Source organism: Ammospiza nelsoni, chromosome Z (genome assembly GCF_027579445.1).
Source record: "Ammospiza nelsoni isolate bAmmNel1 chromosome Z, bAmmNel1.pri, whole genome shotgun sequence".
NCBI lineage: Eukaryota > Metazoa > Chordata > Aves > Passeriformes > Passerellidae > Ammospiza > Ammospiza nelsoni.
The window spans coordinates 12621693-12649543 of NC_080669.1; the positions used below are offsets into that span (position 1 = coordinate 12621693).

At 40.5% G+C, this 27851-nt stretch overlaps 1 protein-coding gene and 1 pseudogene across 1 annotated transcript in view; one reads left to right on the forward strand and one right to left on the reverse strand.

Annotated features, from left to right (window-relative positions):
* The window catches only part of DMXL1 (Dmx like 1), an 86594-nt gene that overhangs the window by 29685 nt on the left and 29058 nt on the right, over positions 1 to 27851 (forward strand). Inside the window, exons 11-26 of the mRNA XM_059493197.1 lie at positions 703 to 956; positions 1047 to 1731; positions 2255 to 2376; positions 2908 to 2997; positions 3302 to 3404; positions 5164 to 5280; positions 6504 to 6728; positions 7328 to 9013; positions 9552 to 9662; positions 11005 to 11174; positions 21445 to 21542; positions 22220 to 22385; positions 23166 to 23418; positions 24976 to 26066; positions 26330 to 26521; positions 27691 to 27767. Coding sequence (XP_059349180.1) covers positions 703 to 956; positions 1047 to 1731; positions 2255 to 2376; positions 2908 to 2997; positions 3302 to 3404; positions 5164 to 5280; positions 6504 to 6728; positions 7328 to 9013; positions 9552 to 9662; positions 11005 to 11174; positions 21445 to 21542; positions 22220 to 22385; positions 23166 to 23418; positions 24976 to 26066; positions 26330 to 26521; positions 27691 to 27767 — 5440 coding nt within the window. The remainder of the gene's footprint in view (positions 1 to 702; positions 957 to 1046; positions 1732 to 2254; positions 2377 to 2907; positions 2998 to 3301; positions 3405 to 5163; positions 5281 to 6503; positions 6729 to 7327; positions 9014 to 9551; positions 9663 to 11004; positions 11175 to 21444; positions 21543 to 22219; positions 22386 to 23165; positions 23419 to 24975; positions 26067 to 26329; positions 26522 to 27690; positions 27768 to 27851) is intronic.
* Positions 17376 to 21101, reverse strand: LOC132086362 (E3 ubiquitin-protein ligase RNF216-like; annotated as a pseudogene).

Below are 27851 nucleotides of genomic sequence, written 5' to 3' on the forward strand. Positions count from 1 at the left end.
ATGGTTTTCAGTTTTTAAAGTAATTTGTAATGTTCCCCCAGGGGGAAGTGAGAGATTGGCAACTTGACATGCAAGGATACAGAGAAATTACAGTGGCATTTCAATGCATTTTCTTCTTTTGCACTGAAAGTATCTAAGTGACTTTAAAAAAAATGTATCTGGAAGTTCTGATTTCTCTTTTCGTAGTTGTTCTAGAAATTTTGAGTTATAGATGCTGAAAACTGTGTTATTTAATTAGGCCTGACTGGAGGCCTGTGTATGAAAATGTTACTTCAATATTAAGGAAGCAAGAGCAACTTTAGAATTAACTTTTTTTTAGATATTAATGTACAGCTAATTTAAATAGCTTTGTTCTATAACATAGTACACTCAATTAATTTAAATATATACATCCTGGAGATTATTATCCTTTGTTCTGTCTATGCATGCAAAAATTTGTATAAAGTAGAGGAAACGAAAAATATTTCAAATTAAGGTGCAATACAACCTGTTTTGGTTTGTTAGACACTGAGTTCTGTTAGAGGATTTATGATTGTAATCTTCATCCTTTTAAATTAGTTCTTATATGGGTAGCTTATAAAAGGCCTGAAATTAGCTCCAATGCCTGAATAACACTGCTTGTTATACTTCTGGTTTTGAAAATATATATATATATATATATATATATGTATGTGTGTATGTGTGTGTATGTGTGTGTTGTAGAAGCTGATGAAAATTCAGATGAACAGAAAGGAAACCAAGAGAAGAAGGAACTGGGTGATGAGAAAGCTGCTCCGTATTCAAGCCTTGCTCCTTTATCCTCTGCTATTTTTGATCATGAAATTGAAGTTCTGCTTTCTGAATGGAGTAAAAATGCTGACATGCTCTTCAGTATACATCCTATGGATGGCTCCCTGCTGGTGTGGCATGTGGACTGGCTGGATGAATACCAGCCTGGCATGTTTCGCCAGGTGCAGGTACTTTATTCCTCCTGAGTTTTACATTGGTGTTCAGTGAGAAGTTTGATGGGAACCCTAATACTTAATCTTTTTTTCTTAAAATTGCAGGTGTCATTTGTCTCAAGAATTCCTGTTGCATTTCCCACAGGTGATGCAAACTCTCTTTGCAGAAGTATAGTGATGTATGCTTGTACCAAAAATGTTGACTTAGCTATTCAACAAGGCAAACAAAAGCCTCCTGGCCTTACACGATCTTCATCTATGCTTATCTCTTCTGGACACAGTAAATCTACCAACAGCTTAAAACTAAGTATCTTCACACCTAATGTTATGATGATTTCCAAACATGCAGATGGGTCACTGAACCAGTGGCTAGTGAGTTTTGCTGAAGAATCTGCTTTTTCAACTGTACTCAGTATTTCACACAAATCCCGATATTGTGGTCACCGTTTTCATCTTAACGACTTGGCTTGCCACTCAGTGTTACCACTGCTGCTTACAACCTCACATCACAATGCTCTAATTTCACCAGATGTTGAGAAAGCAATACAGACAAATGAGTCTTCTCAGTCTCAGGAGTCACCAGTAAGACCTCAGAGTAGAGGCAATGCAAATGTGACATCCCAGGATCCCAATGCTGTTTACAGTGAACTTATTCTATGGAGAGTAGATCCTGTTGGGCCTTTGTCCTTTTCTGGTGGAGTTTCTGAACTTGCTCGGATCAATTCTCTTCATGTTTCAGCTTTTTCTAACGTTGCATGGCTGCCCACGCTTATACCCAGCTATTGCCTTGGTGAGTTTCATTTTCTGATTTGTGACTTATTCTAGAATGAAATGAATATAACCAAATAATTCACTTGAATAGATAATGCAGGTATACTTGAATATACTGGAAAAATGTTAAGCATTAACGTTTTATTTCACAAATTTCACAAATTTTCAAACTGCTGATACTTGGGAATTCTTTATTCCTCTGTAAAAGGTTTCTATGTTCTACTCTTTTATGTATTTGATATTTTAGAAGGTTATGCAGTAAAGTTCTTGGGTTCTAGTGCATACTTCATAGCATGCTGAAGATTTAAATGAGGGAGATTTAGCTCTAGTTTTCAAATGGGATTCTTGTTTTCTTTTCATATACTTTGATTTGGTTGCTAAGCACAGCTTTAAATTTTGTAATCCTTGCTTGTGAATAGAAGAGGACTTCTTTTTATGCTGTATAATTTTTTGTCATGACTTCGAAAATGCCTGTTGTCAAAAAACAAAAAAGGAAGCCATATGATGTTTGAATATTTGAGCACTTTCTTCCTGCTTTTCAGGTGCATACTGTAATTCTCCAAGTGCCTGCTTCGTCGCTAGTGATGGACAGCATTTAAGATTATATCAAGCTGTAATAGATGCTAAGAAACTTTTGTGTGAGCTCTCCAACCCAGAAATTTCTGTAAGTGAAAAGCCATCTCAAGTTTTTGCATGTTATGACTTCATTCAGTTGTACTAGGCTCAGACTTGGTGACTGACTAAACTGGTTGCTGAGGATTTCACAGATTATTTTGCTTGTAAAAACAGATAAGGTAAAGCTTTTTAGCTATACTGTATTTCATTTAATCTCAAATTCTGCATAAGGTTTGATTGGGAAATATCTGTGAAGTGCTTACACCACAAGGAATCATAACTGTGTGGGTGCATTGCTATCCTGAGGAAAAGCTGAGACAACAATTCAGCTCTTGGGGAAAGGACATTAAATTGCTGTATGTGAGGCTTTCCAGATATTCTTGTCATCTTTCAGCTGTCAAAACCAAATGTGCTCTTCATAAAACAGGGAATGTTACCTCTGTTCTTACTGAATCGCAACTAGTGTATATTTTATGCTTTAGTTAGCATTTGCACAGTGATGTTGCACCTATCCAGCAGGTTGTGCCACAGAAATGCATAAAAAGTTAACAAGACCACCCCCCTGATTCTTTTCAAACAGAAATATGTTGGAGAAGTTTTTAACATCATAAGTCAGCAATCTACAGCTCGCCCGGGATGTATCATTGAACTGGATGCCATCACAGAGCTTGTAAGATCTTCTGCTGTACTCATCTTGTGTCATAATTAGCTTTTTAAAAAGCATTAATAATAAAAGCAATACCTGTAGCTCTCCATTAGGTAAATTTGGGGTACTTGGACTATTTTTGACATATTCTTGTACTTGTTTTCAACAGTAGCTGAAGTGGAAAGAATGTGAGTAATGAAAGTGCATTTTCATGAGGAGTCCTCTGTTGATGTATTTAACTTACCAAGTTAAAAGCTCCTGTGTTAGGGAGCACTATTGAAAAGTATACACCAGGATGTTCACTTCTTGTGTATTTTTACTTCTTTAGCATGGCCGGAAAACACAGTTATTCCATGTTTTTCAAGAAGACTTTATTTTAAATAACCAGGAGAAGGAAATGCCTTCAAAGAAGAACAGTTTATCAGACTTAGGTAAAGAATTTTTTTTGTCATAGAACATTGAAGACAGTGTTTTATTTTTCATTCTAAAGAAGAAAAAACTTGTTTAATGGCTTGGCTTTTATCATTTTAATGTCAAATACCTTAATTTGAAGTCTTCAGAAGAACGTAACTAGTGAAACTCAAGGATGTTTCACTTCCTTTGAGTTGTTTGCAACCAAATTATAGATCAGGTAGTTTAAATCACAAGATGCCATAATGTCCTGTGTTAGGCAGTCCCTTAACATGAAAGGGGGAAGGGTTTTAAATGTGAAGTGCTTGTAGGGTATGAACACAGACAAGACGTACTGTATCCTGTCATGGTGGATGCTGTTCTTTTACATCAGCTAAATATTGCTCCTCCTTGCTTGGCACAACAAATGGCAAGCCAAACAATTCCTCCTCACTGCAATACTGTGAATAGTGTGTGGATTTCTAGATCCTTGGACAGATCTGGACTGCTCTGGAAAAAGTGATTGGCTTTCCTTGGTGGAGTGCCTCAGTAATTTGGATATGTAGGCATTGCATTGTTCTGTCCCAATGAAATAATGTGCGAGGAAAAAGGGGTTGGAGTAAAGTTTGCGATACCAAGACATCTGCAGTACTAGATGAGAGTCCTAGAATGAAAGGAAGCAGAGTGGTGGGAAAGTGTCAAAGGAACCTAGGGAAATAGTAAATGAACTGAATATACATAGTGATTATTTGGTTCTGGAACTGGATGTTTTTAACTGAGGAAGAGTTTTGGGGTAGTGAAGATAATCCCAGCCCTTAGTGGAGTTAGAAAAATGCAATTGAGATGCTGAAAATAAGAAACAAAATAGAAAACATAAAAAGTGTTACTCTGCAGCGCAATCATATGTTTACATCTTGAGTATGACACACAGAAATAATTTTAGAACAAATAGGGAGTTACTTGATCTTAGTCAACTGTATACATCTGTATGTGTTCTGAAAGTTGGTAACAGATTGCTGCATGCCATCCGTGTAAGGAACTGGGCTAAATAGACCCTTTGAAAAACTGTTAAATTAAAACTGTATCATTTGCATGCATTCTAATTTGAAATTATTTTCTAGTGCTTTCATATTTCCTCTTTAATACTGAGATAGTTACCTCATATTGTTTTTAAAAACAACAATTCATTTATGTTTTTCTATGGTACCATAACCATTGCAATGTTAAAAGCACAGGGCAAATACAGGCTATTCTTGGTAATGTTTTATGTATACTCACACCTAGAGGGTCAGAGGAATCATAGAGGAAAAAGACTCCCTAAATTAACTCTTCCTTTTTGGTCCTAATGGGTTGACTTTTATATGAAAGAAAGAGAATACCTGGGTAAACTCTCCAGAATTGGGTGCCTGTTGATAGTACAACTCATATCTTCTTTTTGTGTAAAACTATGGCAAGTAAATTCTTAGGAAGAAGCATATCTCTTTCTCTCTTCTAGACTATACTATACTTGATAATACATTCTGGGATTTAACTTTAAACATAGCAAAGTCAGCCAAATGTGTTGTCATCTCTGAAAGAAAACACTGGCAGTTCTTACATGAGTAAGAATCTCTACCTGTGATTGTAGTGTTTGTTGGTTGTGGTAAAAAACTGAGAAAGCTAATGTAAGAGTTAGATGCAGTCAGATCATTGCATTTCAGTATTCATGTTAGCTTAATCTGATTATTTGCTAGCCAAGAAAATTTAGTTTTGCTTTCAGATGAATAACCCCTAAGATCTTCCTGTTCTCAATTTCACCAGGAAACCAGCAGAATGGATTCTCTGAAAAATTCTACTTAATAGTGATAGAATATACACAAACCCGTTCATTACTACATATGTGGCATTTACATTTGAAAGCAATTCCTGTCTCAATAGGTAAGCCCTCTTTCTTGTAGTTTTCTTTTAAAAAAACCACTGTCTGGTGAATATCTGTTGTTCAGTGTAATCTAAAATGTTTCATATTTTTGAAAAGATTCTGCATTTGATTACAAGATTTTATCACAACCATTCTTTCTTGATTACCTACTTTTCTGATTGCTGAAACTGCTCAGTTCAGCCTGAGCCTAGAGTTTGGTATTTTTTGTGCATTCTAAGGACAGACATGCTTAATTGGCTCTAATTAAGTTAAGTTAGTTAAGATGTTTTGCTTTTTGGAAGTTCTAGTTTTCAGTTATTGAGTTTATGCATACATTTTAAATAGGAATGTAGTCTGAGCATCAGTGATGCCATTACAATTCTAAATAATTTTGACGTTCTGAAGTCTGCTGGTCCTCTTTCAAACGACCAAACTATCTCTAAAACTCTTAGGTTTTATAGAAAGGTAAGATACACTTTTGTAGTTTTCTCTTAACATTTAAAGATTTTAATAAACATGAATCTGATACCACTTACCAGAGAAGTTCATTATAATCCATGTTTCTGTCATTTAAACTAAATCAGCATTTCTTACTCTTGCTTTCAAATAAGAGAAAAAGTGTTATTGTAATTAATTTATAAGTTAGTAAGAATAATAAAGATCTAAATTTTCTGATGTAGTTATGTGATGAGAAAATTACTGAGAAGGCTCTGCAGCAAATCTGTTGGAATTTTTGTGTTTCATTTCCAGCAATTTTATACTCCAGGTCTTGAGTTTTATCAAAAAAGGGAAGCATTCATATCACATGATCTGAGAGCCTATGTTTTAAGGAATAAAATAAATCTGTTATTAAAACATTTCTCAAAAATAACTTTCATCAGTTTGTAAGCTAAAGACATGAGGGCCATAATTTAATTTTCCCTAGCTGCAGGTATTCTTACTGAAACCTTATTTTCAGTGGATAGCCACATACATATTTCTTTGCAGCTTTTGGTCTTTTTGGTCATGCTTTGATTGTTTTATAATCTCTCAGCAGTTCTAGGGTCTCTGAAGTATTTAATGTGAGATGTCCTAGTGTTTCTCTTTAAATATGAATATAAGAATACATTTAATGACAACGAATGTAAAATTTTAAGTCAGATTTTGTCTGTCCCTTCTGGAACTACTAAAGTGAATAAAATAACTTCTTACATTAAAAGAAATAATTGATCTTTTAAAGTTAACAATGTGTACCTTTCTTTAGATGAAAAGATAGGTTCGAATCTATCTGAAGAAACAATACAAACAGAAGAATTGTATTCTTCACCAGATCCAGAGAAGATCCAGTCACCTTTCACTCAAAAGTATCGGGCCTGTAGAGCAAACCTTCAGAGTACCAGCTGGCTTACTCTGTCTTCCAAAATGGTGTACAGTCAAGAGTTGACTATGCCAGAAGGAGTTGAAATAATAAGTGTAAAGCCATCAGCAGGTTTGTCATCTTTTTTTAAAATACTAAAATAAGGATTCTCTGCCTTTCTGACTTTGGTCTTGAAAGAGCAACAAAATAATAGTGACTTTTGGATTTGTTGTTAGAACCAACATGTGTAGGTGAATCCAAAAGGTTTGCTAAAATGTACTTCCTGTCACTTAATATTTCAATCCTGCAACTAACATTAAAATAAAGCTCTTACTTAAGAGAATAGTAGAAACACAAATTTTGTTTTGCGGTCATTCATGAAATTTTTGTAGGATCTGTACTTAAATGTTAAGGTTTTCATCAGCAATCTTTTTAAAATACAGTTTTAGATTTTTCAATGAAGAAATATTTTTTGGCAGAATATATGTTAGTATTCGTGTTTAAATAATAATATTTGACTCCTCTCTGGGACACAAAATGCAATCAAAGGGTAAAACGGTTTCATGGTATATTTGACATATCGTCTTCGTGAGGCCCTGTAAATGACCTCTTTGTGAGGAAGCAGGAATACTTTTTTTAATTTGGAGCCCTGAAATAGTGGCTGAATAAAAATGTTGCCAATTTGGTTTTTAGTATTTCCTCCAGTAAGAGTGTATTTTTTTCCATTTTAGGACATCTCAGTTCTTCTTCCATATATCCTGTTTGTCGTGCACCTTATCTGCTGGCTACTTCCTGCTCTGATGGAAAAGTTCGATTCTGGAGATGCAGGGTTGTCACTGAAGCTTCTTCCATGCCACAAAATGGCACAGACAGTGATGTTAAATATGTATGGGAAGAATGGCCATTATTGATTGAGGAGGGACTTCCTAGTAGTAGTGCTATTAATGTTCCAGGGAGGCCAACTGATGTCAGCTGTGCACACACAAACAGATTAGCAGTGGCATACAAGCAGGCAGCATCTAGAAATAGCTGTCTTTCTCAAGATTTTGTGATGCACGTTAGTATTTTTGAATGTGAGTCTACAGGGGGTTCTTCTTGGATTTTAGAACAGACACTTAAATTAGATGAGCTAGGCACCATGTTGGACTCTGGTGTTAGTGTTGATAGCGATTTAGTGGCAGATAACCAGCAAGATACTTCTCTGTCTCATGGTGGAAGTATTATACCCAACACTAAGCACTTGGTACACTTGGATTGGATGTCTAGGGAAGATGGTTCACATATTCTGACAGTGGGAATTGGATCAAAACTTTATATGTTTGGTCAGGTGTCTGGGAAGGGGCAGGAACAAAATGGTAACGAGATTGCTGCAGTCTCCCACAGTGGCAGTCCTAAGGCTGCGACTCTTTCTGGGTTTATTTTGTTGCGTTGTGTTGACTTGGTTTCATCTGTGGAGGGGTCACCTCCTTTTCCTGTATCCTTGTCTTGGGTGCGTGATGGCATTCTGGTAGTTGGAATGGATTGTGAAATGCATGTTTATTCCCAGTGGCAATCTCCTTCTAAGCAGGAATTAGTTAGTACAGATTCCTGCAGTGGAAGTATGCCATGCCTAACTAGCTTAATGAAACAAAGCCAGTCAGCCGCCTCAGGTCTGCATCCACCAAAGAGAACTTTGACCAGATCTATGACCAGCCTTGCACAGAAACTTAGTGGGAAAAGGTCTGCCTCTGATCTGTCTATGGAAATGGAAGATTCTGGTCTATTTGAAGCAGCTCATACATTATCTCCAACTTTACCTCAGTACCATCCATATCAACTGTTGGAACTCATGGATCTCGGTAAAGTACGCAGAGCAAAAGCCATTCTGTCCCACTTGGTGAAGTGCATTGCTGGAGAAGTTGTTGCTATAAATGAGTCTGAGCCTAACCATGACAGGAGGCTCAGATCTCTGACGATCAGTGCCAGTGGAAGCACTGCAAGAGATCCCAAAATGTTCAGTAAAACAGAGACTACAGACTATATAGAAATAGACTCTGTTCCACCATTGCCTCTGTATGCTCTGCTTGCTGCGGATGATGATTCATCTTTTTCCTGTTCAGAGAAGTCCAATAATCAGCATAGTCAAAATAAAAAGGATATGCCCAATGACGGTTACGAAAATCTCTTCCAAAATAATGTTATAAGTACAGATGACCTTGTCACATTTGAGGCAGATGAAGACAGTTCAAAAGTCATTGATCTTTCTCAATACAGCCCAACTTACTTTGGACCAGAACATGCTCAAGTTCTTTCTCGTCACTTGCTTCATTCAAGCCTGCCAGGTCTGACTAGGATGGAGCAAATGTCACTGATGGCCTTGGCAGATACAATTGCTACTACCAGTACTGACATTGGAGAAAGCAGGGACAGAAGTCAGGGTAAGCTGTCTCTTCCAAGTTAAATGTACTACTGTGCTTCACATCCGTTCCAGGGGGTTTTTTTTCCTATTGTGGAATATTTTTGTGGCTTGTAAGATGATGATGCACCTTCATTTCATGGTGTAATTGTTTCAAGACCTATTGCTTGGATAAAAGTAAAATTTTCTTTTGCCACTTGGTAATGCCACTGTGAATCTATCAGTCCACATACTATAATTATTTTAAATTCACTTTTGAAGAGACAGGAATGACAAATATTTGTTGTACCGTGTAGAAAAAATGAGGAAGAATTTGATTTGTTTTTTTTTTAATATATAACTTTTTCTGTCCCTTGCATTAAACAGAACAAATAACTTCAGAAGTTTTTATATTTGAAATTTTCTTCTTTCTCTCCTCTTGAAGGGAAGAATTATGGACTAAGCTATCATTTACAAATTCCAAGTATTAGTAGTCACAAATTTATATTTCTTCTATTAAGACCTACAATACTTACTTGGATTAATTGCTGTAAAATGTGTGTAAAAATATTTATTTCCAGGTGGAGAAACTCTCGATGAGTGTGGTTTAAAATTTTTATTGGCTGTCCGGCGTCACACCTTCCTAACAACTGCGCTTCCTCCTGTGCATCGAGCCCAGCTGCTTCACCAAGGTAACCAATGTCTTTTCTTAGATGAGTTGGGTTTTAGTGATGTAGCTGCCCCTGTGAATGGTGTGCTGTTGATGTGCCTCTGCAGAATCAGTAATTTAATTCATTGGGGTTTTTCAAGAAATGTTGTCTAATGTGAATGAGTGCTAGAGCAGAAAATGTCTTGTTTTGGTTGAGGTAAAGGTCTCAGAACTGATTTTTTTCAAACAAGTTTTTAGTTGGTAGGGGAGAATTTCTGTTTTCCCAAATTAAATACCCCAAATTTTCCAAATGAAATCCTACTACCATGTTGTTCCAATAACCTTCTGCAGGAATAATGTAGTAGACAATTGCACCTATTTATGTATGGGTTTGGTACATATTTGGAAAAAAAAATTACTACTCACACTTTAAATAATTATATATACTTAGTGTAATTATACAATAAACTATTTCATATAGGGAAGGTTTTTTTAGTAAAATTTAACTAGTTCCATCCTGATATTGCAGATGACAGAACGAGATGGATTTGGTAAGTGATAATCAGATGTAAAGGACTGGCTATGATTACTCCTTTAGCCATCATGACAGTTGTGATAGCATTTTCAGTTGCATGACTTGTCTCCCCTCAGCTGAATCAGAGGCTGGAATTTGCCACAACTGCCAGGGCAGAGTATTGCAGAGTTAACTTTCTGTTGGACTAATTTTAGTTGAGATACTTCTGTTTCTGGTGAGCTCAGAAATGGGTGAGAGTGGGAAGGGCCTCCAGGGCAAATGTGGAAGTGGCTTTCTACAGAAAAGCACCTGGCCCTCACTAGAGTTGCAATTATCCTTAGCCAGCTCTGTTGTTGTTTAGCAATTGCTTCCTTCCTCATAAGATTTTTTTATTTCAAGTTTTCTTTTGTATCTCTATCATCAAAGGTGTTTTTGCTCTGATTATCTGAAACTTGTGCATTTTCTAATCCAAGTCAAAATAGTGAACCTGTCTTTCAAAATTTCGAAAAATGTAATCAGTACACTGCACTTTGTGTCATGGCTAATCTTAGTGCCCCTTAGTATCCATTTGTTTGAACTTCATAGAGAAACTCTGTTCTTCACAAACTTACCTAAGGAGTTTGCAGATGAAAAATTGTTTCCAGTTGTATCATTTTTCTGCAATATTTGAAATGCAGTCCTAACAAATACCCTTAAATTTCTGTTGCCTCGTCAGCAGTGCACTTAAAAATTCAAAACAAGCAGTTTGACCTACTTTCCTTCCCCCGTTCCCATCCCTTTATCTTCAGGTTCTGGATTATTTTATTAATGAATATCTTCTGAATTTTCTTTTTCCTTTTTTTTCTTTTCTTCTTGACTGTTCATTGTACAGGTTTATCTACGAGTCACTTTGCCTGGGCATTCCATTCCGTAGCAGAGGAGGAGCTCCTGAGTATGCTCCCTGCAGTGCAGAAGGGCGATCCAACCTGGTCTGAGCTCAGAGCTATGGGTGTGGGATGGTGGGTTCGAAACATCCACAGCCTGCGGAGATGTATAGAAAAGGTAAACAGAGCATTCCAAAAATCCCCACAAAATCCTTCCAAACAGCTGTTCTCCAGTGTTTACCTTCTGTCTCTGTCTCAGCTGTTTTTTATGGCCTGGAAAGGCTCGGGAGGGCCGTGGGCAGCCCGGGCTCCAAAGGACGAGAAGAGGCTTCAGGTTTTTTCTCGGTCTTCAGTGTTTATTAGTTTTTTATCTAAAAGATTTTCTCTCGGCCCGACAGAGGTCTGCACAGCAAGTCAGCCATGAGCACGCTGAGAGCCCCCGGGGCGGTCACTTATCTTTATACTCAAAACTACGTATACAATATTTACCTATTTTCCCCAATACCTTTTACCCTCATTGACCAGTGCACTTTTAGTAATAACCAATCCCTAAATGCCAGCATCACCACAGAAGATGGAGGCCAAGAAGAAGAAGAAGAGGACACGCCCCAATTCCTCCATCTTACTTCTCTAGACCCCCCTGTACAGAAATCCTAAACCCTGTGTTTCACACTCTAATTAACTTATCCCTTCACCATTTACCCCAGTGAAATCCTCCCATCCTCATACAGGTGTCGTCTCCTGTGTAGGATCAAAGTCCAGCCACCAGACACTTCTGGCAACATTCCAGGACTCCCGAGCCCCCCAAGGGTGGTCTTGGTGACTCGGCACATCAGTCCTGAGGTGCTGAGATCCCACATCTCCCCCTTCTGTTTGCACTAAAAAGACCTCTTTTGCTACCTGACTCATAGCACGTCTTAAACATGCAAAGATGCATGGGACAACAAGTATGAGGACCAAGAGAATTACTAAGATATAGAATCCTATCTTTAAAATTCCTCTCCAAATGGGAGAGATACCAAAGAATCCTGACTTCGCTTTTGTGTGAAATCACTGTTTTGTTTTTCATTCAAGACCCTAAAGGAAAAATTCCCCAAAGTCCTTAGTTTCTTTTTATTTCTCTTCTGAGTCGTTTTTTGCAGCCTGAGTCTCGACTTCTGTCTGAGTACTCGTCTCTTTGTTTCTCGGATCAGCGTTCTCCTGTTCTCACGTTTGGAATGGCTTCACGTGTCGTGCTGACACCCACTTCAGACCTCAATCTGTGGAAACACAAGTGAAACCCTTGCCACAAGTGATTAGTTTGAAAGGACTCTCTATTTGTCCTGTCTCTGGGTTTCTGATCAAAACTAAAGGATTTTCCCCTAGCTTTGCCTGTGTGCTGTTTAGAAAATGTCTCACGATTGGTGGATTAGGTTCTGAGGATGAACTATTTAAGAAATCCAACACATACAGCGCCTTATTTAATTTCATGTGAGGTGTTGCCTCTGGTTCACCCCTTCTTTGTCTGTCCAGAAGGGATTTCAGGGTGTGATGTGTTCTTTCAATGATTGCCTGACCTGTGGGCGAATGTGGAATACCACACGTATGTTTGACACCCCATCTTTTCAGAAATTTGTCAAGCACCCTGCCTGTATACGTTGAACCATTGTCTGTTTTTATCTCCTGAGGCACACCTAATGATGCGAATGCTTGCAGAAAATGTCGACAAGCATGGTCTGCTGTTTCCCCTGCATGTGCTGAAGCAAAGACTGCACCTGAGAATGTATCTACAGAAACATGAACATTTTTGCACCTCCCAAAGGATGGATACTTCGTGACATCAGCTTGCCACAATTGAAGACTTTGCAGTCCCTGCGGATTGATTGCTCCGGTAGAAGAAGATGGCTGCGCAAGCTGACAGTCTGGACAAGCACTAATGATCTCCCTCGCCTGACTCTTTGTGAGACGAAAGGACTCCATCAGCGCTTGTGCATTCTGATGAAAGAACGCATGACTTAATCTTGCCTGCTCAAAAATGTCCGGCAGTGTTTGCAAAATGGCATTGTCAACCTGTCCACTCGAGCATTCCTTTCCGCTAAAAACCCCAGAAGTGTTGTGTGCGCTCTAATGTGCGTGATAAAATATTCTCTTTCCCTGCTTTCTAGCAGTGTTTTCAAGCTCGTCAGATATGAGTATAAAACCTCATTACTGACTTCTTTCAAGAACGAACCCTCCAATCTCTTGACCGCACCCGCAACATATGCGGAATCTGTCACCAGATTGAGAGGCTGTTTGAACAACTGAAATGCTCGGACAACGGCTGCCAACTCCACAATTTGTGGAGAGCCCTGAACCATCCTCACGTCTGATTCCCAATCCCCTGTCGCTGAGTTTCTCCACGTGATCACTGACTTGTGTGTCTCCCTGAGCCATCTGTGAACACTGTGATCCGGTCCAAAGGTTCTTCACTTATTCTTGGTTTCGCTCTGTAACATATTTGTGACTGCAGTATTCTCTGTTGTGGAAAATGGACTGTGCAAGTTCCTGGGAACGCTAACAACGCGATTAATAGGTCTTTCGATAGTTGCATTGCCCAATCGAAATAGTCTCGCTTCAGAGGTAATCTGATAACTGAGAATTCTCTTCCTGCCCTTGTCAGCAACCTTGTTCTCGCCTTTATGATGATTTGTGCTGCCATCTCTAAATCTGTGAGAATTGTTTTTGCGGGCCTGTGTGGTAGGAAAATCCACTCTATGATTATCAAAGAGTCCTTTTGTGATTCATCCCATTGGAAGATCAAACCATGGAACTGTGTTTTCTTCCCCAGCACTGCCAACTGAAAAGGCAATGTTGGAACAAGTCGATGTGCCTGCCTTTTCTGTATCGCGTCCGTGACTTTCTCCAACTCTTTCTTCGCTTCTGGCGTGAGTGTCCTGGGAGATCGAATGTCTGTGTCTCCTCTCAAAAGATCGAGCAACGCTGGAATGTTGCTGTTTGTGATTCCCAAAACTGGCCTCATCCAGTTGATTTCTCCCAAAAGCTGTTGTAAATCATGCAAATTGCTGATCTTAGTGCTGATCTCCATTTTTTGAGGTTTTATTGTTTTCTCTGAAATTTTTGACCCTAGGTATTTCCAAGGCGCAACCTCCTGAATCTTCGAAATGCTGATTTCCAGACCTGCCTTTTGCACCTCTCCAATCACACAGTCACGAGCTTCTTGCAGCTCCTGTTGCGTTGATGCTGCAATGGGCAAATCATCCATGTAATGAATGATCTTCACCTTCGGAAATTTCTTCCACGCTGGTGCCAAAGCTCGTGCCACGTACCATTGACAGATTGTCGGAGAATTTTTGAGGCCTTGTGGAAGAACGACCCAATGGTACCGCTGCAGAGGCGTTTCCTTGTTGACACTCAGAACTGAAAAGGCAAATCTCGGAGCATCATCCGCATGGAGTGGAACACTGAAAAAGCAATCCTTGAGGTCAATGACCACAAGCGGCCATTCTCTGGGAATCATTGAGACAGATGGAAGTCCCAACTGAAGTGGTCCCATGTCTTCTGTGACTTCGTTGATCTTCCTGAGATCATGTGACAACCTCCATTTGCCCGATAGCTTTTTCTTGATGACAAACACTGGAGAGTTCCAAGGGCTGTCTGTTGGCTTGATGTGTCCCTTCTGCAGTTGTTCTTGGACCAGTTCTTTCAAAGCACTCAATTTTTTCTGCTCAAGGGGCCACTGATCCACCCAAAATGGATCATTGGTATTCCATGTCAACTTCAATGTGGTGAGTGCTGCAGTGACCCCTATTAAAAATCCACTTCGATCTTCGCGCCCCATTGTGCCAAAAGATCTCGACCCCAGACTGTGATCGGCTTTTGGACGACAAAAGGACGAATGATCGCCGTCTTGTCTCCTGGTCCCGTGACAACGACGGAATTCTCACTTTGCAGGCACAGAGATGCTCCCCCTATGCCTGAGAGAGAACCCAAGGGCGCGACCAAGCTCCAACTGCGTGGCCAAAAGATGTACGATATCACCATTACATCTGCCCCTGTGTCGAGCATACCTCTGATCGCTATTGTCCTGTCCCCACATGTCAATTGGCACGTGAGCGTGGGTCGATCTTGACCTATGTGCTTCACCCATGTTGTGTGTACTTCAACATGTTCCTTCATAGGGAAACCTTCTTCGTTGAAGATTGACATGACCTCTCCAACTGCGTGTGGTGGCAATGCGAAAGCTCTCACAACCGCAGTATTTTCCAGTACAGTCAATGGTGGACGAAGTGCTCTTGCCAAAACTGTCAATTCTGTATTTTTGGCCGCTGAGACAACCGTTGGATAAACAATGAGTCCAACGATACTGCATTTATCTTGCCCAACTATCAAAAAATCTTGTTTTTTGTATGAATCCCCGCAGATACCCGTTGGTATCTCCGCATGACTTTCATCTAGAAAGCATACTAGTTTTGAAGCTGCCAGTGCACACTGTGCCCCTGGTGGGAGGAGGTCTGGGTTGCTATGGAACCAACTGAGGGTTTTGCTGAGGGCATCTGCTTGTCGCTCACTGATGATTGCCCTGTCTGCTCTTGTGACACCGCCAGTACTCGTGTCTGAGCGCTGGCGATTTACGGCCACACTCCTTTTCCCGTTTCCCGGATACGGTAACGGATTTCCTTCCACGTCTGTCTGGGAATAACATTCTTTCACAGAGTGTCTTCCTTTTCCGCACCACGCACAAATTGGCCTTTCCGCTTTCTGTGCTGGCGTTGGTGTATGTGTTCGTGGACAATTCTTTCTCATGTGCCCAAACTCCCCACATTTGTAGCACTGTCCTCCTGGGGGATTGCTCTTTTTCTGCATCGTTGCAAGAACTTTGTTGATGTTCTCGTCCTGTTGATGGAGTATTTTTTCTAGCATCTTTTTTTATGTCTTGTCCTCTGATTGCCTTTCTGAGTGTCCCTTTATCTGTTCTTCCCATTCCTCTCTTAATTCGTTCTTCACAATCGATGCGACATGCTGAGGTGTCCCCACCTTGCTGCATGCCTCCACCATCTCTGCCAAGGATGGCCGTCCTGGCGTGGCGCTAATGACCCGTTGACAATCCGGGTTGGCATTGCCGAAAGCTAAGCTCTCCAAGAGTGGCCTCTTCACTTCTTCAATCGTCACCTGTCGATCCACGGCTTGTGTGAGTCGATCGATGAACGACATGAATGGTTCTGCGGGACCTTGCCTGATGCAAGAGAACGGAACATCTGGAGCTCCTGTTGGCGTAATCTGCATGATTGCCATTCGTGCTGCTTCTTTGATGTCGCTTAACACTCTTCATGGAAGCCGCACTGCTTGTTCCCCTGGGTTGTCATCTGGAGGATCCCCTGCTAACTGCTCTTCTGTGAGGTTTGCGTTTGGCCCACCTTGATATCTATTCCGCAATTCAGAAAGATACTTTCTCCACCTTTTTTCCCAGACGAGACTCTGTGTGTCAGTGAGAATCATTGCCACAATACTTCGAATATCATATGGCGTGAGGTCATACATGGTGAATGTCCCTCTTAGTAGTTGTTTGAAGTGTTGTGAGTTCAGCCCAAAAGTTTGAGCCGCCTTCCCTAAGTCTTTGAGTGTCTCATGACCCATCCTTTTCCATCTTGGATTCTGTCCCTGGGCAAACAGGATTCCCTTTGCACGAGGGAAGGCACTACTCTGCCCTGGGTATGTTTTCTCAGCAGCTGCTGTGACAAAGCTCTCCCTCTCCAAGCCCTACAGGATTCCTGCTCCTGTCTGCTGCAGGAATCAGTGGTGCAAGGCAGGATTTAAACCTGGTCAGAGCCCAGCTGAGCAGCAAGTGACAGAGCTCCTGCAGCCCCCACACCCCTGCCAGGAATAAACCCATTCAAAATAGAAAATTCCAGCAGCAAGGGAAGAACAGTTGGTTATTAATGCTGGAGAGGCCACGGCACAGAGGAGCCAGAGAGCTCCACAGGGAATGTCTGACCCACAGGCAATGGGAAAAGCACTCAGCTCCAAAAGGCAGGGAAATCCTCCAGCCTGGGAGAGCAGTCCCCAAATGCTGTGCCAGGCCCTGTCAGGAGCATCCCACTGACACCCTGTGCCCCCTGCACACCCCAGGGCTCCCTGTGCTGCACTGGGGCTTCGGCAGAAGCTGTGAGGTGGAGACAGGTAATTTCACCTGAAAAACACAAAGAAACCCACAAAACACCTGGATGCTGCAATACAGGGGGGAATGACAGGAGGGGAGATGCACCCAGAGAGTTGCCAGCAGGACAGAACAGGATGAAGGCCAGAACAAAACATGTGGAGAACGACAGCACAAATGGGCTGCTAGAAGCCAGCCCAACATTCCTGGGAAGAGTGGTTTTTTCCACTCCAACCATTTTCTTTTCTAGATGGGGCCTGTACCAGGCAGCACAGCCAAGGGATGTGGAGAAAGGGCTTTGTGCCACCCTCCTCCCACAGCCCTGCGCTCGTAGTATTTGCAGAGGATGTTCTCTGGGAGCACCTTCTCCAGCTCACTGGTGGGGAAGGAACACGTGCAGCTGCCTTCCATGCAGCTCAGCTCTGACTTCCCAGAGCCAAAAACTGCCTCCTGAGCATATTTAATTAGGCACTCCTTGCAGAACAAGTGACCATCTGCACACTGAGTCAGCTCCTCGAAGGCAAACTCCCCGTAGAGGCAGCGGCACTCGATCATCTGCCTGTCCTTCTGATACTGCTCCTCGTTCATCTGCAGAGCCAGGAGGAAGTCTGCATGCTCTGCCATCTCTTTGACTTTCTGCTCATAGAACTCCTGCTCCAGCAGCACTGGGGGGAGAAGGGACAGCCTGTCATAGCTCCTCCAGTGCCTTCTCTTGTTCTCCAGGAAGAACATGCGCTTCTCAATCTTCACATCCCCTTGCTCGAATTTGAAGTCTATATAGGAATATGGATTCATTTCTTTCCTCCTTTTTCATTTCCCGCTGGTTTCAGGAGACAGCTCCTGCCACTTTTTGATAGCATCTGAAAAGGCCTTTCGTGTGATTGCATAGTGCCCCTTGAGCTCATGCAGGGCCCACTTGATGTCCTGGCTGCTCAGCATTTTGAAGTCTGCCATGAGGAGATCAGCTGCCTGGATAAAGCACCGCTGGTCAAGGGGGGCAAGTTTGGAAAAGTCAAACTAGTCCACTTTAGGCACTTTTGTCTCATCTTGGCTGGCAAGCAGGCTGCTGTTTTTTGCAGACTCTCTTGGCCCTTTTTTTTTTTTTCTTTTTTTTTTCTTTCTTCTGGCTTCTGTCCTCAGGAGTTATCAGTGCTCTCCTGGGAATTCGTCCAAGACCGGAGCTGCCCTCTCGGCTCTTCACTCTTCAGCTCTTCAGCTCTTCAGGGCTGACCCCCCCCTGTCTGGTGGGGAGTAGCCCACGCAGCGGACGCCACTCAGGGATGCCCCTCAGGGACGCCACTTGTCTCTGTCTCAGCTGTTTTTTATGGCCTGGAAAGGCTCGGGAGGGCCTTGGGCAGCCCGCACTCCAAAGGACAAGAAGAGGCTTCAGGTTTTTTCTCGGTCTTCAGTGTTTATTAGTTTTTTATCTAAAAGATTTTCTCTCGGCCCGACAGAGGTTTGCACAGCAAGTCAGCCATGAGCATGCTGAGAGCCCCCGGGGCGGTCACTTATCTTTATACTCAAAACTACGTATACAATATTTACCTATTTTCCCCAATACCTTTTACCCTTATTGACCAGTGCACTTTTAGTAATAACCAATCCCTAAATGCCAGCATCACCACAGAAGATGGAGGCCAAGAAGAAGAAGAAGGAGGACAGGACACACCCCAATTCCTCCATCTTACTTCTCTAGACCCCCCTGTACAGAAATCCTAAACCCTGTGTTTCACACTCTAATTAACTTATCCCTTCACCATTTACCCCAGTGAAATCCTCCCATCCTCATACAGGTGTCGTCTCCTGTGTAGGATCAAAGTCCAGCCACCAGACACTTCTGGCAACATTCCAGGACCTCCGAGCCCCCCAAGGGTGGTCTTGGTGACTCGGCACATCAGTCCTGAGGTGCTGAGATCCCACAACCTTCTATTTATGTAGTTTTAAGTTGTTAGATAATGAACTTTTTCTGAGTGTTCCATGCTGTAATTTTTTGTATCTAAGGTGCTCTGTATGAATATGAGCCTCTATATTTAACTAATTTTTTTAGTACTTTAGTCTTCAAATTCCATTGTGGAGTACAGTTTTTGCTCTTAGATACTTCATCTTAAAGGTAATATTGTACAGTGCTTATTGTGGATGCTCCAGATACAGATGGAGCATTGTTATGGTTTAGGCCTGGCAAAACCAGAGCCCCCATGAGTATACCTTCTACCTGATATCTGCTGTGAGATGTGAGCAGGAATAAGCAAAGCAGGCTCCTGCTTAAACATAAAGAAAAGTTTATTAACTAAACTACACACAATTACTAAACTACACACACAAAAAAAAAGAAAACACAAGGAGAATGAAAACTACACAGAAAGACTTCCCCCTCCTCCTGCAGATCCCAGTACAATTCATTTCCCAAAATTATCCACACACGGTCTGGCATCACCCTTTAGAAAATCAAATCTTCAGCTTATGAAGAGTAGACGGAGTCCTTCCTTGTAGCACGGACTTCTTGTCACAATTAGCACCGCCCGGAGTCCTGCTATCTCGTGACATCTCCTTTCCATGCCAAGGTGCTCTCAGCACCAGGCATGGGATGGGGCAGAGGCCTGCTTTCAGGGTGGGCCTTTTTAAGGATGCCTCGTCTCGTTCCAAGCAGAGCACACTCTCATCTCTGGGACCTTTATCCCCCCCATTTCTTCTATACCCCCTGGGGCCGAGGGGTCTCAACACCAAACTCTTCTGGCTCCGAGCCTCCGCTTCCCCCTGCAATGCAGCCTCTGTATCACCAGGAAACAGTCCATGGATCTACAACAAAAGAGTCCAGCAAAGTTGCCACTCCATCTTCCCCCATTCCTTCAACATCTCTCTTTCTCTCTGCCAGACCCCCTTACTGGCCTGTTTCTTCCTTCATCTTCCACCCTTATCCCTTTCCTAGGAAAGGGAATGTTCCGTGAAGTTCTCACTATCCACAAGAGTTAAAAGCTCTCCCAGGCCGCTGGGCTGCTCGCTGCCCCCCCCTTCTCCTCCCAGCCGTGCTGCCGGCACATGATATCAAGTTTCAAGGTAAAACTTCCAGCACAGGCTGCGTTCTCTCCGTCTCCAAAAAAGGGGGGGGGTAAACAGGTCGCTCGATGCTCGCCCACCCTTCCACCGAATCCGGGCCTACCGCAGATGGGCCACGTGGCTTTCCCCTCCCCCAGCCCAGCAGCAACTGGGCCGGGGCAGGGAGGCCCAGCCCTTCACGCCGGAAATCCCAAGAGGGCTCTGAAGGACGAGAGCCCTGCTTTTAACTCCTGGGGTTTGTAGTCTCAAGAGGCGGATCCAATGCCCCACTGGTCAAACCAGGTGCCCATCTTAAAATCCGAACACCCATTGGTAACCACAGCAAAACAACATATCCCAGATGTCCCATTTCCGGTCAAACCACGACAAGCATATAGTTGTTTTTTATAGCAAAACTGAGAAGCAAGTCATGGGAAAAGGTTCTTCTTAGCAACCTATCAGATGTGGGTACAACTTAGATATTATATGTTCATCTGTCTTGCAAATTGATTATTTTACATGATAAACCTTATGTTTTTTTGTTTTGGCTTGGTGATTTTTTTTGTTCGTTTGAAGGTTTTGTTGAGTTTTTTATATTAAATATTTTAATAATCACAGGTGTGCTAATAAGCCTAATTTCATTATCACTTGCTTTAAGCTCTTGGAAAAGCCAAGTGCGTTGAGCTAGAAAATGACATGCACAAGATACTTTGACTACAAAGCACGAAGTGGTAAAATGCATGTCTCTGCTTTTACTTTCAAATCTTCAGTAATTAATCGTTACTTTATGAAACTGCCTTGCATTAAAAAATTATTACTGCCTTGCATTAAAAAAAATCCAGATATTATGGGCCCGAGTTTAAGATTTTCTTACATGGCACTTGGACTATTCTTGCTGCCACTTACCCTTTTTCCTTTCCACCTTCCAAAAGCAATCATTGGTCCCAGCCTGTTTTTCAAAACTCCATCTTGCAACTAGTAAATTAATAATAATAACTAGTAAATTAATTTTGCTGTGATGTAAGAAACTGATTTCAGATATAGGGATTCCCATTTGATCTGCAAAAAAGCTTCTTGAACTGGAAGAGCATGGGGTAAGTGATATCAAACAGATTGTTGTATCTTCACACGTTCTTACATTGGACTCATAGTGACAGTAGGGATCCTGTATTAAAGAGAACTTCAGAGCACTATGGGGTATGAGATGCCAGAAGCACCAAGAATCTCATTTAAGATTAATTTAAATTGTGATTGTTTTTTTACTTTTGAACTGTCTTCTCAGGTGGCTAAAGCAGCTTTCCAGAGAAACAATGATCCACTTGATGCTGCCATTTTTTACCTTGCAATGAAGAAGAAGGCTGTTATCTGGGGATTGTACAGGTATTCAAGCTTTTACATGGAATTTCACACTGTCTATTTTAATTTTTGGGGAAAAAGTTGAATGGGATTGTAATCCAAAGGAAGCACAAATACTATGCTTGAAAGCTGAGGTTGGATTTCTAAACTAGTCATTACATTGAATGAGTAGTTTCTAACCTTCTTATATTTCCTGCAAGAGTTTAGTTGCTATTTCTGAAGGTAGGTGCTCCAAGTTTTTGTCTCAAATCTGCTGTAATGTCAGTTACTGCTTAATTCTGATTTACTTTTGAGGACCAGCAGTGTAGTGTGTAAAATGTCACGTCTATCTTTTAGATAAGTGTTGTTAAAAATTTCACCTGCAGATCAGGGGACTGACTTATGTCTTCCTAACTGTAGTTTGATACAGCAATTCAGTGTTGCAAACCTTCTGAAAACTAATTTTCATTGTCACTTAAGACGTCACCTTAAGAAAAGCAGAGATTTTCTGTATCAGGTTTTTGAAAATACCATTAGGTTTTGTATTTATTGAAGTTTCTGCTATTTTTAAAGTACCCTTCTCAAATCCCAGTGTGGTGAGGGACTCTGTATTTCCTGATGTGTAGATCTGTATAAAATTATACTGACATCTGCAGAAATTAAGAACTGTAGTGTAACTAATAAAGAGTAAAATGTTTTTATCAATTATGTTTGATACACAGGTCCCAAAAAGACACTAAAATGACACAGTTTTTTGGAAACAACTTTACTGAGGACAGATGGCGTAAAGCAGCCTTAAAGAATGCATTTTCTTTGCTTGGCAAACAGCGGTTTGAACATTCTGCAGCGTTTTTCTTGCTGGCAGGACACTTAAAAGATGCAGTGGAGGTAAGAAAATTTTCAGTGTTTAAGACTGTTACATTGTCCCAAATGTACAAATACTTTGAATGCAGTTTGCATTTTGCATTAATATGACCCCTGAAGCTTCTTATGCTTTCAATTTTTTCTCTTCTTTCCCACCTCAAATAAATGATAAATACAAAACCTTCATCTTTACATTCCAATTCCTTTTTAGCTGTCATATTACTGATACTGAAAAGTGACACGGGTAATTTCTCTGCTGCAATACTAAGGGGACTACCTACAGTTAATCCTTTCAGATTTTTCTACCCTGTCCTATAGGAAGACAAGCATAGTTTTGCATTAGGAAGTTCCACATGTGGTGTTTTGGCAGAGATGAGGATTAGCTCCTAGAATCCCTATACAAAATAACAAGGCAAACACAAATTATTTCCTGGGTCTGAATTGCGTAATTGTGAGGAAATTAATCTCTGTGACAATAAAGGATTTGTTCTGTAAAGCTTTGTAGCTAAAACAACCAGAATCCAGAGGTAAGAGGTCGCATGTGGACATTGGTAATGATCTATAGAGTTGGTTGATTTCAAAGATCTGTTGTCATGCCATACTTAAACTGAAGAAATGCAAATCCAGTCTTGCGTGTGATACTTAGCTACACCTATTCTGCTTCATTCCTGCTCACTTTTTATGGAGTTGGTAGACCTACTTACTTTAATCTGAGCAAATTTATGTCACTTCCTATTATTAATAATTTTAAACTGAGGAGAAATGACAAAGTTTGATCATTTGAACATATTTATTTTTGATTAGGTCTGCCTTGAAAAACTGCATGATATTCAGTTGGCTCTTGTAATATCAAGGCTTTATGAATCGGAGTTTGAAGTGTCTAGTACTTACAAATCTGTACTACAAAAGAGAGTTTTGGGAAGTGTGTCTACTGGAAAAGAGAGCTCAGGGAACATTCACTGTGACCCTTTCTTGCGAAGCATGGCATACTGGATTTTGGAAGATTATAGCAAGGCTCTTGACACTTTGATTAAACATTCTGTTGAAGATGAAGGAGGTAAGAATATAGATATTTGGCCTGTTGACTTGATTTTAAATATTTGCTCATTTAAGCCACAGTTTCTTGAAGTGTCATCTGAACAAAACCAGGTACCACGCAGTTCCTCACCACTTTTAGTAAATACTTGCCGTAGCAATCTATGTGGACTTTAATAGCAAACATGAATACTGTATTATTGTTACCCTGTATCCCATGGATGCATACTTTGTCCTTTAAGCATGTAACTATCAAGATACTGAAATGACCCTGCAGTAATGCAGCTGCTTTTCCAGAAGCAGTCTAAAGATGAAGAGAAAAATTCTTAAATTAATTTGACTCCATCACAGCCTCAAACAATTTTTTTTTTTAGCCACTTATATAGGAGACTCTGGAAGACATGGTGTTTTGTAACTTTTAGGCCTTTATAACAGCTGACTACAATAATAGAGTTCCAATAGAAAGGTTTTGATACTTGAAATAGTACTAGGAGGCCCATATGCTGCCTGAAACAGCACATGAGTCTCCTGGAGCATTTCATTTCTATGTTCACTTGCTGGCTTTCTAGGCCTTCTAAGAATTAATTGTATTATTTCCTAAAGGTAGTGTTTTCATTGACGTTAAATGCTTCAAGTCTTAGGTAGTTAGCTGGTTTCAGTCCTGGCTACTGAGAGAAATTGGAAGGGGATAAAAAAAGGCTCAAATACTGGAATTGGATAGCTAATTCGTGAAACTGGTTTTTCTATCTTGATCTCATCTTTCTGTGTAAAATAACTTTAAAGTGTTGCTAATTCTTCTGTGATCAGTTAATGGCTTGTTTGTGGTGTCTTACCTTATTTTCTTACCTAGAATGTGCATTTTTATGTAGCTCTCTCTGTTAACTGTCACCAGCTGTGCTTCTGATAGAGGAGAGTGTAAGGGTTTATTTCAGCTATCCTGAGACCTTTGAAAGCTGTGTGAATCATGCTATGCTGATTCTCATACCTCTTCAGGTTTTTTTTTCTTGTGGACATGAAAATGAAATGAGTAGATGTTGCACTGCTGTGTAATTCATTTATTTGTATGTAATACTGCTACCATCATGTATAAATGTTGTAGATTTCCTAGTTTTATTGTAAGTTGCATTTCTTTTGAGATGTAGACAAAATAAAAAATAAAAAATTCCAATTTTTTAAAAGCAACCTTAAATAAAAGAAGTAAGATACTGTCTTATTGTCATTTAGACGTGGAACATGGAGACTTCAGAAATGTAAAATTAACAGGACAGTGGCCTTGTTTGACATCAGTAAAACTGGCCTCAGTACAAGGAAAAGAAATGATAGCTGTTTTAATTTAAAAAGTCATGCCTACTGCCCCACTCTGCTTGTTTTTAGTAGGTTTGGCAACGTCCTTCCCACTGAGGTATTCAAATGATGAAGGTGGAGAGGAGGGTGCAGTGAAGTGAACAGTAGAATGGATGTGTGAAATAGACAATAGAATTGATACTAAGACCTAAAAGCCTTCTGATGAACTTAGGACTTTGCAGATTGATTATTTCATGCAGTGGTACTTTATCCTCATGCTGCCATATCTTTTCAGATGAAGGGGATGGCTCATCGAGTTGCAATCCTGCAGTGTTTAACTTCTATAACTACCTAAGAACACACCCCCTCTTGCTGAGGCGTCATTTTGGCTCTTCTGACACATCTTCCACACACATCTGCCTAACAGTAGAAAATGGACTAGCTGACAAAATCAACCTAGGTGAAAGACGGCTGTTTTTCACCACTGCACATGCTCATCTAAAAGCTGGTTGTCCTATGTTGGCCTTAGAAGTGTTATCAAAGATGCCCAAAGTTGTCAAGAGGTCAAAGTTATTCTGTAAATCCCCTAGTTTAGTGGATACTAGTAAAGATTTCTCACCATTATCTCCAGTTAAAGAGTTTGAAACAAAAGATCAAGCTTCCAGTATTGATTGGTCACAGCCAGTATTCAATGGTCTAGGTTCATCTTCAGATTGCTCATCAGGAAAGCATTCAAGTTCCACTCTTTCCTTTGATTGGAGCCAGCCAAGTGCTCTATTCCAAGATGAACAACTGCAGTTGCAGTCAGACAGTGATGAAAATGAGGAAAGTGAAGATTCTTCCCTGGTAATGAAAGAGCTAAAACCTCTGAAGAAAACTGAAAAATTGCATGAAACAGGTTCTAGCTACACAGAATCTTTTAGTGTAGTTGATGACAAAGATATTCTGAGTCCATCAGAAGATATCATTTCAGCACAGCTGAAGTTTAGGGCATGCCTGAAAATCCTTACTGTGGAGCTTCGTACGCTATCCACTGGCTATGAAGTCGATGGTGGAAAGTTGCGGTATCAGCTTTACCAGTGGCTTGAGAGAGAAGTGGTAGCTCTTCAGAAGACCTGTGATTATGGTGTTGAAGTAGAAGAGACACAGTCAGGAGTTAGCGGGATGCCAGAGGAAGCTTCATTACATGAAAACACTGAAGACTTAGCTGACCAGGAAAAAGCTATGCTACAGAAAGAAGACTTTCAGAAACGACGGCAATGGCTTCTGAAGTATCAGTCTCTCCTCAGAATGTTCCTTAGTTACTGTATACTTCATGGCTCACACGGTGGAGGCTTAGCATCTGTCAGAATGGAATTAATTTTGCTCTTGCAGGAATCTCAGCAGGTATGTGGGGGAGCTTAGGTTTTGTTTTCTCTGCTTCAGGTTTGTAGATTTATTTGAAAGTGTTTTGTAATATTTTTGAAATTTTCCTACTGTAGCTTACAGGTGTTTTTTAATAAATCTAAATCTGTTTTTAACGGGGTTTTATATTTACACTTTATTTTTTGTTGTTGTTTTATTGAATACTTTTCCCTCTTTCAAAAGTTATTATGTTCCGTTAAAGAATATGTACTATTGCTTTGTGTGTGTTTCTTGCTTGTTTTTAGGAGCAGTCAGTACAGATACCTTCCAGCCCTCCACCAGAGCAAAACTCCATACCTCTCCTATTTGCTTGCACAGCTAGTGCCAAAACAGTGGTGGCTAATCCATTGCTACATCTTAGCAATTTAACTCATGATATATTACATGCTGTAATAAGCCTTGATTCACCACCTCATCCAGATACTCAGGACAGCAAGGTATGTATTTTTTTATAATTGTGTTGTTGTTAACGCCTGGTTTGCTGAAGTCACGAATTCTTCTTTCAGACAGCATGAGAACTTTGCGCTGTGCTTATTTGTGACAAAGTCAAACCATGAAACATAATCATTTTCTGTAGTACTTATCTTGAGCTTACAGAAATGTCCACTGATCATCTATCATTGTTGAGGCGTTGAGCATCTGGTTCAACAAGCTGTTGTAGATTGGCCTCTCTCAGAACTAGATATTTGTCCAAGAGGACATTTTAGTGGAAAACATGTTATACTGAACCATCAGCATAATATTTGTCTTTATGACAGTATGTTCATTACTTTTATGTTAATGACAGATTCTGCATTTCATTCTTAAACATAAGTAAAATTAAATGTTTAAGTACAAAAACTGAGTATAGTAGTTTTTAAAAATTGTTTCTATAAGATTTATCCTGTATTTAACCTTTGACTGGAAATAAAACTCAGTCTTTCCTGAAGTTTTGTATTGTTAGGTCCCAGATCATGTCTGCTTTTACTAAGGATTTCTAGAGAACACTAAAACATGGCTTAGTCCTAGTTAGCTTTGTTTTAGAGGGAACAAACAAATAAATACAATAAACTGTTTTTGTTTTAATGGAACCTTTTTGATTAACAGCTTCTCTAGCTTTTTAATGTTAGTGTGTTCTGTGATGCATTAAGAAAAAAGTGTCAGCTGTATTAAAAGTGCTGATCAGTACAATACTGAGTAAATTTAGTGTGTGTCCAAGAGTTGCACTAGAATTGGTCAAAAACTAAGCTGCATTATAGTTTTCATTCTGAAATAAATTCTTTGTATTCTGAGCCAGCAAACTGCTGCTGTTTTAGGGCGCAATTACATAGGACTGTTGAATACAGGCTTAATAATGGTGCTGTTTAATAATTGAAAACATTTCAGATGGAGCTGATCTGTGATTATGTGTTGGTGGGGTGAGTGAGTTTTCCCCCATCCTTTTCATAAGGTGTTAACTGATTTGTCTGATACAAATTCTGAAGCAAAAGGTGGCTTTGTAAATGCATAAGGACTTAGACCTTTTGTGTCCAGTGCTTGTTACACATGTGTATGCAGAGTGAAAGGCTGTGATACTAACCACAGCTCACTTTGGCTGTAATGAGTTCTGTATAACTTTGTCTTTCAGATATGTGTAATGCATACCTTAGCAGCGTCGCTCTCTGCTTGCATCTACCAATGTCTCTGTGATGGCCACAGCTACAGGTAAAAAAAAAAACATCACTATGAAAAGTGATTTTTAGACAGCTCTCTCATTGCTGTCTTGGTAATGGATAGGGCACCAGAAGG